This window comes from Oryctolagus cuniculus, chromosome 10 (assembly GCF_964237555.1).
Source record: "Oryctolagus cuniculus chromosome 10, mOryCun1.1, whole genome shotgun sequence".
Taxonomy (NCBI): domain Eukaryota; kingdom Metazoa; phylum Chordata; class Mammalia; order Lagomorpha; family Leporidae; genus Oryctolagus; species Oryctolagus cuniculus.
In genome coordinates, this window is record NC_091441.1 from 111,819,642 (window position 1) to 111,832,600 (window position 12,959).

Below are 12,959 nucleotides of genomic sequence, written 5' to 3' on the forward strand. Positions count from 1 at the left end.
ATACTGAGGCTTCGGAGTGGAAATCGTTGAAAGTGCATGTGATTCTGACATGCAGCCAAGGCTGAAAACCACTGCTGTATTTGAAGGTGAGTCAGTGACACTCAAACCCAGCTCTGCACCAAAATCACCCGTATAGCTCTTCTCCCCAGCTGACAAACAGAAACCTGCAGCCAGTATACTAAAATCACCATGGCAGAGTTTAATTAAGACAGGGAAGACACGACGTGAAGTTAAAACAGCTCAACTGTTTTTAATGGTCATAAATCCCGGCTTTGAGGAAAGTACACCTTTGAGGAAAGTACACTTCTGGTCTCTTGGTGGGTGGGTCAGGCCATGGAGTTATCCAAACCTTTGGACTTGCTCTCCTGATGTCCTAAGCTTCAACAGCTACCTTGTTGCTAATATCAGCAGAGACAGATGGTTTTACCCTGGGGTCTCCTGACCTCCCGCCAGAGGGCAGTGGCCGGAGAGGGCATTCTTACTTTTGAATCCTTTCATTTGTGTCTCCACGATTTAGGCTGAAACTGAGAAAAACTGGCTATGTTCTGACAAGATCTGCCCAAGAACAAGAGGTGAGAAGGTGTATGGAATTGCCTGTGTGTTGTATAAACTAGAAACACTATGTGGTTAGTATCACTCAGCCTTGCAGAACTGACACAGCAAGTGTGTGGGACTGCCGAGTGCCACCAGACGGCTTATTTAGGACAAATGCTCTTGCATGCTCAGAGGCGCTGCAAAGGGGTAGAAACAGATACAGAGTCCTAAATTCCAATTTTAAGATTTTGGCTTTCTGGTCACAGTGACAACAGTGTACCCCAAACGCACTTCCTCAACAGAAAATGAGAATACATACCCCTCAGCCTCCCCTGCAGGCCTGAGCAGGGATTATGGGTAGTTAGGCAAGCAGCATGGCACAACAAAGGGAACCTGGATTTAGGTGCTGGATTTGGGTATGGGTTCTATCCCTTGTTACCCGGCCTTGTGTTAAACGACCACTCTCAAGTAACTGGGCAAAATCTGCCGGTGGTACGTGAGTTCAGGTAATGATCTAGGGAAAGCACTAGGTAACCGCCAGGTTTCATGGTTCTGTTCGTGACGGTACACAATAAAGGGTAAACGTTCTGTATAGATACAGCGCAGTGTTATCACGTTAACACTACCCATTGCATAGTTTCCAGGAGTCCATGCCCAATAGCAACAAAGTCCTCTTACCTTAGCCAGTCTCTTCATCCTTGTCAATTATCATATTCCAAAACCCACAAGCTTCCCCCAAAACTAAGGTCTTAGGAATCATACTCTGCCTCCTCCCTCTCCCTTGGTCTTCTCAGAATTGGAAGAGCACCACTATTTCTTCTAAACATCATCTGGAAGTTGAGACTGAAACCCACACTAAGACCCCTGGCTGGGCTTGGGCAGAATGAGCAGAGACCACTTGGGCATGTCTCTAGGCAAGCTTTATTCTGACTCCTGTACCCAGGTGGTGGGAACTGGGGACTTGAGTTGTGTGCAGCTGTCACTCAGTGAATGACTGTAGCTAGTGTGTGTCCCCATGAGTCCTTGAGAGCTGGCCAGGTGGACTGAGACACAGTCAGAACAGACTCGCCATGGCTTTACGATCCCAGAGTTTAGTAGGTACACACAATAAGGGAAAAGACTGTGTCCTACATCTGTCCATTTCAAAAATGGATGCTTAATAGGTTTTGTTTTGATTGGTTATCTTAAAACTTACCTAGGGAATGGACAGCTTATCAGTGTTTATAGGTGAGTTGTCGAATTGCTACCCCAAGTGGTTTCCTTAACTAGAAACTGCTTCACCTGAAACACTGGATAGAACACAAGGTACAAGGCTCCAGATTCGCCAGGCAGTCTGCTGTTGCTCAAGCAATCACCAGAGTTTCAAAACAAAATTATGCAAAAAGATCTTTCTTCATATAGGATCTTTATCAGCTGGCTCTGCACGGCCCATTCCTAAGAAAGCCACACTCGGTTTCAGAAAATATGACTGCTCAGGGTGGAGCTCAAACACCGTCCCTGCCAGCAGGTGCTTCTCACCGTCTTATTTAGAGCAGCCTCTGAAATGCTCGTCTCCGGTGCTGCACTCCTGAAAATGGTGCTCATCAGGACCCGGGAAGAACAGCAAGCAGGTGTCTCTTTGGGAGCCAGGAGGTCCTCACCAAGGACGACAGGTCTGCCTCGTCCCCTGCTCGTTACTCGACCAGGTGGGTTCTGTGATGTCGCATGAGGTGCGAGTTGGAAATGAAGGCGGCGCCACACTTCGCACATTCATAGGGCTTTTCCCCAGTGTGGGTTCTCTGGTGCACAGTGAGGCTCGACCTCTGCCGGAAGGCCTTGCCACACTCACTACACGTGTACGGCTTCTCCCCATTATGGATCCTCTGATGAATGAGCAGGTATGAGCTACACGTGAAGGCCTTGCCGCATTCGTTACACACGTACGGAAGATCCCCGCTGTGAATCCTCTGATGGACGATAAGGCAAGAGAGCTGGCTGAAGGCCTTCCCACATTCGCTGCAGTCATACGGTTTCTCGGCCGTGTGGATTCTCTGGTGCACAATGAGGTGGGAGAAACAGCTGAAGGCTTTCCCGCACTCCTTACACTCGTATGGCTTCTCACCAGTGTGGCTCCGCTGATGGACAATGAGGTTTGCGCTCTGGGTGAAAGCTTTGCCGCAGTCGTTACAGGCAAAGGGCTTCTCCCCGGTGTGGATGCGCTGGTGCACGATGAGGTTGGAGCTCCGCGTAAACGTTTTCCCACACTCGTTGCACTCGTAACACTTTTCTGTAATGTGTACCTTCTGGTGCCGCGCCAGCTGCGAGCTGTAACTGAAGGCTTTCTCACACTCACTGCACTTGAAGTTTTTTTCTAAAGAGTGGATTCTCTGATGCACGGTCAGATTGGAGCTCTGCGTGAAGGCTTTCCCGCACTTTGAGCAAACGTAAGGCTTCTGTCCGGTGTGGATCCGCTGGTGCACGACGAGGTTTGCGCTCTGGATGAAGGCCTTCCCGCACTCGTGACACTCAAAGGGCTTCTCCCCGGTGTGGATCCGCTGGTGCACGACCAGGTTCGCGCTCTGGCTGAAGCCCTTCCCGCACACACTGCACGTGAAAGGCTTCTGCCCGGGCTGCACCTTCTGGTTTCCGGCAGGGCCAGAGCTGAGGCTGTGCTTCCCCCGGGGTTTCTTAAGCTTCTGGTCTTCCTCTTCCTTGAAGCTTTCCAGTAAGTGACAGTCCTTCACTGTCACCTGTCCGAAATCCCGCTTCTCCCTCTTAATTCTCTGCCTCTTTAACACGGCGCCCTGTTCACAGGCTTCTCCTAACTCAGGTCCTGGCGAGTCGGCTCTCTGGAGTCTCACTGTTCCGATGAGGGGATCCTCAGCTTCCTCACAGATCTCAGTTTTTGGAACCAGTAACTGCAGGTGCTTTGTTTCAGCACCTGAACCAAGACAGGGCAAATGCAAAGGTTAGCTTTCTCTGGCTAGAAAAAGAACAGGATCATCAAGTCATAAAGGGCAGGGGGCCTGTGACGTCAGTCTCTGCCAAGGGCTTCATCTAAGGCAGCACTCCAGGGGCTGGCGCAGTGGTGCGGTGGCGCAGTGGGTGAAGCCACTGCCTGGGATGCAGGGGATCCCTACTGGAGCGCTAATGTGCCTGGGAAAGCAGCCAAAGATGACCCAAGGGCTTGGGCTCCTGCCATCCACATGGTAGACCTGTACAGGGTTCCAGGCTCTTGGACTTGGCCTGGCCCAGCCCTGGCTTTGGGGCCATTTGGGGAGTGAAACAGTGGATGGAAAATTTCTTTGTCTCTTCCTCTCTCTCACTCTGCCTTTCAAGTCAAGAAAAAAACCTAATCACACATCACTGCTTCTCTGGGACTTCTGCTGGGTCTGTGCCCTCCCCGTCACTCAGACCGGAATCCACTGACGCACGGTCTAGCCAGCACTTCCACTTGCTGCACTGGACATGGGCCCACTGCCACATGCCACGGAGGCCCAGTCTCACAGATGGCGCTCCTCAGATGGAGGTCTGATGGCTGACCCCACAATTGAGACCAGTCACGAAGGCCACTGGCCTCTGCCCAGCCTTGTCCTCTTACCAGGCTACCTAGCGTGGATCTCCTTGTAACCCCCCAGTGAATGAGGGAGATCCCTTACGTGTAAGCAAGATCTGGTAGTTCAGACCTCCGTATCTAAGGAGGCTGGACACTGGACAAAGGGCGGGCGCATACAGCAAGGCTCCCCTAGACGCCCAGACGGCAATAGGGCCCAATGCACCACACTGGGAGGCTGTGCTGAGGTTAAGAACAGGGGTGCTGCAGCCACACTGTGTGGCTTCAAGTCCCTGCTCTGCCACCAACCCAGCTGCACGTCGTTAGGCCACTTAATACTGTGTGCCTTAGTTTCTGAGTCTCTAAACAGGGATATTACCCGTGTCCACCCGGCAGCACTGTGAGTGGGTTAACAGTTACTCCACGCCAAGGGCACAGAACAGAGCATGGGGCACAGTGAGCACTCTGAATGTCTGCAGGCACTTTCTGTCTGGCTGACGGTGTGGTGGGGGCCCCGGGGGCGGCGATGAACCCCGACGGGGCGGCAGCTGCCATGGTGCTAGCTAGCTCCGCTTGGGGACTTCAGAGAACAGTGCACTCTTACCCTCATGTCGCAGCAACGGCTTAGCACTATGTCAAGGAAAGCTGACCCTTTGAAATACGGCACAGCCTGATCCACAATGCCAGAAAATACCAAGAGACCAGCAACACATCCTGAAGTTTTAATAGCCTCATCGGTCTCTGGGCCCTCTCCACTACCTCAGAACTCAAACAGCAACAGAGGAGTCCTGCTGTCAGTAGTTCACGGCTCCGCTGTCTGTCTCCTCCCATCATCCAGCACCCTCCAGCCTGGAAGGTGCCCTTGTACAGCTGTGCTGGCACGGGGAACCCCTACTAAGTGTTTGCGAATTAAACCAAGCTCCGGAAAACTATTCTGCACGGAATATTTCAGGTTCTGAATGCACCGTTTCATGTCTTTTTCGTGCACTGCTTTCTCCTCTCTTCGCGTTCTCTACGATCCCCACATCTCCCCTTAGTTTCCTCCCTTCTAACAGCTCTCTCCCTGCTTCCTTTTACCCCCTTTCCCTCCCCTGCAACTCCCTGCCTGGCTGCCCCAGTGGCGTCCCGGGCCCTGCCAGGCATCCCTCCCACAGAAACAGCCGTGGACACTTCCGTTCACACTGCACTCCTGCACTCCCTGGACCCGCACTCCTATTCTTCTTATTGTTAGGAAGACATGAAAGCTGGAGTCCGACAGGAACTACTGAAGTGACTGCAGCCAATAACAGACACAGTTCCTCGTATGTGAATAACGTCTTAGGTCATGATTGCCACAGAACTGGTGCAAGTGTAGCCTAGGTTTAAATGCAAGTGGTTATGTAATCAGAGAAAAAAAGAATTATGGCTCATCTGTGTGCTCAAGTTCTACTCTCCCTGGAGGAAAAGACACTCAGTAACTCAGGATCTGCAATCGTGGTTTTTTGAAATGGAGTTTTTCCTTTTTGGGCCATGTACAATTACTATAACTTTAAAAAAATATATGCACAGAAATAATGAAGAAATAAACTAAAAACTAATCTGTGATTAACCAGAACATAGGCATATCATTAAGGTTTGAAATCAATACTTTTTCTTTGTCTTTTTTAAAAATATTTTATTTATTTGAGAAGTAAAGTTACAGACAGAGAGAAGGAGAGACAGACAGAAAGGTCTTCCATCTGCTGGTTCACTCCCCAGATGGCCACAATGGCTGCAGCTGAGCCTATCCGAAGCCAGGGGCCAGGAGCTTCTTCCAGGTCTCCCACATGGGTGCAGGGCCCCAAGCACTTGGGTTATCTTCCACTGCTTTCCCAGGCCATAAGCAGAGAGCTAGGTCAGAAGAGGAGCAGCTGAGAAACAAACTGGCGCCTACATGGGATGTCAATGATGTAGGCGGAAGCTTAGTCTACTAAGCCACAGCGCTGGCCCCATCCTTTTTTGTTTTTTCTTTAAGGGATCTGAAATACTACACAAGCCTGCCATCACAGCTGCATACTGTATTCCAAAATGGGAGGGGCAATTTATTAGTTTGCAAAACCTACATGCTTAACAAGACTGTACTGACAAGATTTGCAAGTCTTTCTGATTCGGTGTTTGAAATATTTTTTAAAATGAAACATTAAATTCGCAAGTATGTTTTTCATGAGCATACTTCAAAGTCTGGAAAATGAATTTAAAGATAAGTTTGGGGACAGGTGTTTGGCTTGGTGGGCTGCCCATCTTCCATAACACAGTGTCTGGGTTTGAGTCCAAGCCCTGCTCCCAATTCCAGCCTCCTGCTACTCAGATCCTGGGAGGAGGCAGGGATGGTTCCAGTGCCTGGCTACTTCTGCCTATGTAGAAGACCTGGACTACGCTCCTGGCTCCAAGGTGGCCCAGTTCTGCCTGGCGTGGGTCTTTGGGGAGTGAACCAGCAGATAGGAGAGCTCAGTCTCTCCCTCTCTGCATTTGAAATAAACAAATTAAGAAAGACGTGAACCGTTCAGAAGGCCGCAGGCCATTCCTGCTGAACGGGGGCAGCTCTTGGAGTTAAAGGGACAGCTGCTAGCCGGCGCCGCGGCTCACTAGGCTAATCCTCCGCCTTGCGGCGCCGGCACACCAGGTTCTAGTCCCGGTCGGGGCGCCGGATTCTGTCCCGGTTGCCCCTCTTCCAGGCCAGCTCTCTGCTGTGGCCAGGGAGTGCAGTGGAGGATGGCCCAGGTGCTTGGGCCCTGCATCCCATGGGAGACCAGGAAAAGCACCTGGCTCCTGGCTCCTGCCATCGGATCAGCGCGGTGCGCCGGCCGCGGCGGCCTTTGGAGGGTGAACCAACGGCAAAGGAAGACCTTTCTCTCTGTATCTCTCTCTCACTGTCCACTCTGCCTGTCAAAAAAAAAAAAAAAAAAAAAAAAAAAAAAAGAATTAAAAAAAAAAGGGACAGCTGCTGCCAATGTGAGTTGCCAGCAAGGAAGCGGCACGCAGAGGAGTGCACCAGACACAACGGAACAGAAAGCCGAACAGCAAGAACGGCGGGGGCTGACTCCAAGGAATAATTACTGACAAGAAAAGGGAGAGATCCTAACCTTCCCAACAGTACTGGTCCCCAGATGCGCCAGAAGGTGGCGCTGTGGCGGTCATCCAGGTGGCTGTTTCCACACACAGGACTCCCGACTGTGGCATTCCTGACGCACAGGTATATGTCAAGCCTCTCTCACCCGCTGCTCAGAACATGCTACCCCGGGGTCTCAGCGTCGAGAACAGCTGATGAGACGCCATCAGTACTCTCATCAAGACCTGGTTCTGAACACCATTTTGCTTGACATGCTGCTCAAAATTCTCCGGAATTTGCACAAAAATCCACAGAAACAGAGCATCTTCAGGCATTTCCTCAAAGTGAACACAAAAACTGACCACTTCTACCTTAGCTCTAGCGTCCCCGGCAGGCTCACTAACCTGTGACAACCAGAAAGCATGCACACAGGACACACGTCTGCATGTGTGCATCCGTGTGAATCTCGCTAAGCAAATAAACCTGGAGTTCACCTGCGTTCGTCTGGTGTCTTGGGCCTGCGTGCAAAGGCAGGCATCTCCTAGGACAAATGCACAGGCGTCTCTCAGCACCCCTTATCCAGCTCTCCCTGACACTTGTCCACACCTTAATCCTCTCCACTGCTCAAGCCAGGAGACAGATGCCCACCCACGGTTTCCAAGGCAGTGCTGAGAAACCCAACGGATACATTCTGACTCCGGCAGCCGAACCTTACCCAGGGAGTTCGTGTTGCCCTGCGTCTCCAGGATCTCGCTCTTGCACAGAGTCCCAGGCAAGGAGCAACCACCGAGGGGGGAAGCAGCAGGTGGATCTCGCGTTGCTTTCAGGACCACAGCCATGTCCCAGAACATGTTCTGACCCTGCAGACAAGTAGGCAAAGGTGACTGACAAGGGCACTGGTGCTGGGAGGTGATGTAATCACAACCTGTGAGGAGGACAAAGGTTCCTATTCCTGGAAGCCATACGACAAGTTAGGTAATGCAAAGGGACACCAGAGTCTTCCCGAATCCACAGGGTGGGCAGGCAGAGGAGCCAGCTTGTCACCCTTTCCCCATCCCTTTGATTCTGCCTACTGCTCACTCCAGCATCCATACCACCGTGTCAGTGAGCACCCGACGAGAGAGCACACGGCGAGGCTCTTCAGAGTTGATTTTTCCAGCATTTAAAGACCCAAGAAGCGAAGCCTCCGTGCTGCAGAAGGCTCTGGGGAACGTGTCCTCAGCAGGCCAGTAAAGGCAAGGAGTGTGTCTGAAACATTAAGGACACAGCATAGAGGAGAGCCTCACATCCCCACAGGGGCCACCCGCGTCCCCGACTGGAGCACTTGCCCGAGTCCCAGATACTCCATTTCTGATCCGGCTCCTGCTAAAGTGCCTGAGAAAGTAGAAGACATGACCTAAGGATGTGGGCCCCTGCCACCTGCGTGGGAGGCTAGATGGAATTCTGGGCTCCTTGTCTGACCTGGCCCAGCCCTGGCTACTGTGGCCATTTGGGGAGCAAACCAACAGATGGAAGAAATCTCTGTCTGTCCATCTGTCTCCCCTTCTCTCTCTGGCACTGTCTTTTAAATAAATAAATCTTTAAAAAATAACACTCCAAGGCACAGCGCTCCAGCCAGGATCAGGACTGCAGGAGTGTGCAGCAGGGGCAGAGGCTCCTGTGAAACTGCGCGGGTCTGCAGGTCTCCTCCCCCTCCCTCTCAGGCACCACTTACCTTGTCCTCTTCTGACACATCAGGGCCCGGGGGAGGCCCCTCTGCTGGGGCACAGACAGGGCCGTGCTCAGAGCGCCCCTGCTCACTGCATGCCTGACTCCCGTAGGCCGCCGCCTCCTCCTCCTCCTCCTTCACCTTCACGAGGCCCCAGGGGGTGAGGGCCATGGCCTCTCTCAATTCCGCGGTCATCTCCGTGTAGCAGGGGAACGGCCAGAGCTGGGGGCTGCCCAGCACAGGTCAAACCCCATGGAACCTGGAACTCTCGGAAGCTTCTGCTGAGCTCCTTCCCAGGACCACGATCAACAGGGTGCACTGAGAAAGCAGAACGCACTGTCAGCGCGGAGCAGAGGCTTCCAGGACGCCCAAGCCCAGAGGCCAACATTCCGGGGCCTGGTCAGCCGCCTCCGGAGCGCAGGGAACACTCTCATCCTCGCTCACAGGATGGAAGGCCTCGGGCTGGACAGACGACATCTGGTAACACAACCACCACGCTGCCAGCACCCATAAGTAATGCCTACTGATCTTCTGCTTCAAAGTTAACATTTTTTAATGTAAACACTTGGAAAAATACAGAAAGCAATGAAGAAAAACTCATCCTTGCTCTTCCTCTAAAGAGATAACCAGTGTATAATATGTCTGTAGAATTTAGGATATTCCTTTCAAGGAAAAACTCACAAACCATCATTGTGATTTTACATTTTGTTTTTGACCACAGGAATACATACTTTCATAACTGTCATCATAATAGTTTTTTTAAAAGGGATATTAGAATACAAAGACTATTGCCACGGACACAAAATAGGGTGAACAAAAGACGCCGAGGAAAAAGACCAGAAGTCCATACCAACATAATAGGAATGGGTGGTTAACCTCCAGATGGGGTAATCACAAACAGCTTTGAGGTTCTGGTTTCTTAGAGTTGTACATCTCCCTATCCTCCAAATGTCCAATGACACCAAGAGCTACTCTCAAGGCAAAAACAAGGGGCTGTGCTATGGCATAGTGCGTAAAGCTGCCTCCTGCTGTGCCGGCATCCCATATGGGCGCTGGTTCAAGTTCCGGCTGCTTCACTTACAATACAGCTCTCTGCTATGGCCTGGGAAAGCTGTGGAGGATGGCCCATGTCCTTGGGCCCCCTGCACCCACGTGGGAGACCCAGAAGCTTCTGGCTCCTGGCTTCGGATCGGCCCAGCCCTGGCCGTTGCAGCCAATTGGGGAGTGAACCAGCAGATGGAAGACTCTCTCTCTCTCTTCCCGTACCTCTACCATTTAAAATAAATACATAAATCTTTTAAAAAAAGAACAAAAAAGATAATTTTGTTGTATTCTTAATTTTTTAAATCTCTTATAGAATAACTTGAGATGCTGATAAAATTTCACTGCAGTAATCAAATAACAGAAACATAAAACTAAATAAATGTCACACCCACTGTGCGGATTGAGCCTCTTCTCTGCATTTTTTTTTTTTTTTAAAGGCAGAGTTAGTGACAGACAGAAAGATCTTCCTTCCGTTGGTTCACCCCCCAAATGGCCGCTACGGCCGGCGCACCGTGCTGATCCGAAGCCAGGAGCCAGGTGCTTCCTCCTGGTCTCCCGTGAGGGTGCAGGGCCCAAGCACTTGGGCCATCCTCCACTGCACTCCCGGGCCACAGCAGAGAGCTGGCCTGGAAGAGGAGCAACCGGGACAGAATCCAGCACCCTGACTGGGACTAGAACCCTGGTGTGCCAGTGCCGCAGGCGGAGGATTAGCCTAGTGAGCTGTGGTACCAGCCTGCAGTATGTTTTTGAAAAATAATATGTGTAGGGCCGGCACCGTGGCTCGCTTGGCTAATCCTCTGCCAGCAGCACCAGCACCCCAGGTTCTAGTCCCAGGAAGGGCACCGGATTCTGTCCCGGTTGCTCCTCTTCCAGGCCAGTTCTCTGCTGTGGCCCGGGAGTGCAGTGGAGGATGGCCCAAGTGCTTGGGCCCTGCACCCTTGCGAGAGACCAGGAGGAAGCACCTGGCTCCTGGCTTCGGATCAGCACGGTGCGCCGGCCGTAGCGGCCATTTGGGGGGTGAACCAACGGAACGAAGACCTTTCTCTCTGTCTTTCTAACTCTGCCTGTCAAAAAAAAAAGACATACTTCAGACCACACTTGTATACCATTCACAATCTGCACTATTTGGTTTGCAGCCAGTTTCCACGTTTCACAGTATTCTTAGCAACCTTTCATCATACAGCACACGTGGGGCTACCTCCCTGTGGCACAGTGTTCTAAACCATGGTCCATTACCATTTACTGCAGCATTTCCTATGGATGAACCATTCCTCTAGCTAAAGGAGATTTGACTTTCTGGTTTATTTTCCTGATAAAAATTGTTTAAAAAGTTTTTTTTCCTGCGCAAATTTCTTTTGCTACATTACTCCTTTAAAACAAGAGTGGTGGTAATTGGGTCAATGCTTTTATGGTTGATGTGTGCTGTTAAACAGCTTTCCAAAAACAGCACACCGAGTCACACCACCACTAACGACCGTCCCCTCCTTATCGCGGCTGTAACACAACCCTACGGCTTTGGCTGATGCAGCAGAGATGGAAAATCTCCCTTCCACTCCTCCCCGGACTTTCTGTCGGCTAAATCCGCTCTCGTGGTTCCCCAGGCCCTCCTGTTATTTTTCCTACGACCGCTTACTGCGGATTTGCTGTGCACAATGAATTCTCCGAGTAACGCGCTGCGTTTGTTCCCCCGACAACTCCATTCTGGAGCACTGTGCTTTCGAGTCCACCGGGCTGCAAGGCCCTCGGGCCGTTCCAGCCGGCGGTCACGGCCAGACTGGCCAGGGGAGCTCTAACATCGGGGCTCCCATCAGAGTCGCGAGGACCCCAGCCCCGGGGGACGCACAGCTCCCCACCAGGGGCTCCCCTCGCCCAAGTCCTCTCCCCGTCTCCAAACGCCGCAGTCCCCCCGCTCCGCCCGGCCGTCCGCAGCCCCGCTCCCCCGGGCCAGGCCCGCGCCGGCCGCAGCTGGGACGCCGGGGCGGCGGGGCACGGACACCCGGGGGGCAGCCCGTGTCCCGCAGGGAAGGGCGCAGCGGGCCGCCCAGGACGGCCTCCGCCTCTGGCGCCGCGCCCGCGCCCACTCACCCTGGCCACGGAGAGGACCCGGCGGAACGCGCCCGCGCCGGACCGGGGCGCTGACCGCCCGGGACCCCCGCTCCCACCGGCGCGAGAACAATGACCGGACAGGAAGTGCCGCGGGGTGGGCTTCCGGCTCCCCGAGTCGCCAGGCCGGCCTCTCTAGGAATCTCGGAGGTGCTTTCTTCTCGATGGGAGTCCAACATTGCTCCGGACCTGGGCTGGGGGCGGAGCGATGGGAGCAGCCCCTCGGCCTCCGAGGGGGGCGTGCCAGGCCGGGCAGGGGGCGCCCAGAGCGCGCTCGCCGGGGGTCCTCGTGCTGCACAACATCCGTCTGTAGAAAAGTCCTGATAGGTTCCCCCGAACGTTTTATTTTGAAAATACCAAACGGTACAGAAAAGGTGAAAGCAGGGAACAGTGAACACCCATGTCCTCCACGGGAACGCGACAGTGACGGCTTCTCCACGTTTGCCCTGTCTGTACGTACGCGAACACATGTATGGGAAACTTGTAAACCCCAGGATATTTCATTCCGAATAGCTGAACACGCATCCCTTAATAATATTCTCCAAACTAACACCATCACCATCGCAGGTAAGGAAATAACAAGACCACCCAGTGTCCAGACACGTTCAGATTTCCCCAACCTAACACAGATTTGATAACTACCCCCCACATCAGCTTGACAACACTGTATGTGGCTATTGTTCTTTAGTATCGTTTACGTCTAAAGATCTGTTTATTTGAAAGGCAGAGGTATAGGGGCAGAGAGAGAGAGAGAGAGAGAGAAAGGAGTTTCTTCCATCCGCTGGTTCACTCCCCAGATGACCACAACGGTTGGGGCTGGACTAGACAGAAGCCAGGAGCCAGGAGCTTCTTCCGGGTGTCCCACAGGGGTGCAGGAGCCCAAGCACTTGTGCCGTCGTCTGCTGTTTTCCCAAGTGCACTAGCAGGGAGCTGGATTGAAGTGGAGCAGCCAGGACTCAAACCGGTGCCCA

General features: G+C 52.6%; 1 protein-coding gene across 2 annotated transcripts in view; it reads right to left on the reverse strand.

The window, feature by feature from the left end:
- Positions 1–225: 225 nt before the first annotated feature.
- Positions 226–12,959, reverse strand: part of ZNF35 (zinc finger protein 35) — a 29,967-nt gene continuing 17,233 nt past the window's right edge. Inside the window, exons 1-4 of one of the 2 annotated variants that reach the window (XM_002713168.5) lie at positions 11,971–12,115; positions 8,848–9,159; positions 7,849–7,993; positions 226–3,454 (exon numbers count right to left, since the gene is read on the reverse strand). In XM_002713168.5, coding sequence (XP_002713214.1) covers positions 2,208–3,454; positions 7,849–7,993; positions 8,848–9,036 — 1,581 coding nt within the window. In that variant the 5' untranslated portion in view covers positions 9,037–9,159; positions 11,971–12,115 and the 3' untranslated portion in view covers positions 226–2,207. Of the gene's footprint in view, positions 3,455–7,848; positions 7,994–8,847; positions 9,160–11,970; positions 12,116–12,959 lie in introns of those variants that run through there. The other variant, XM_070051035.1, reaches the window with a different exon arrangement.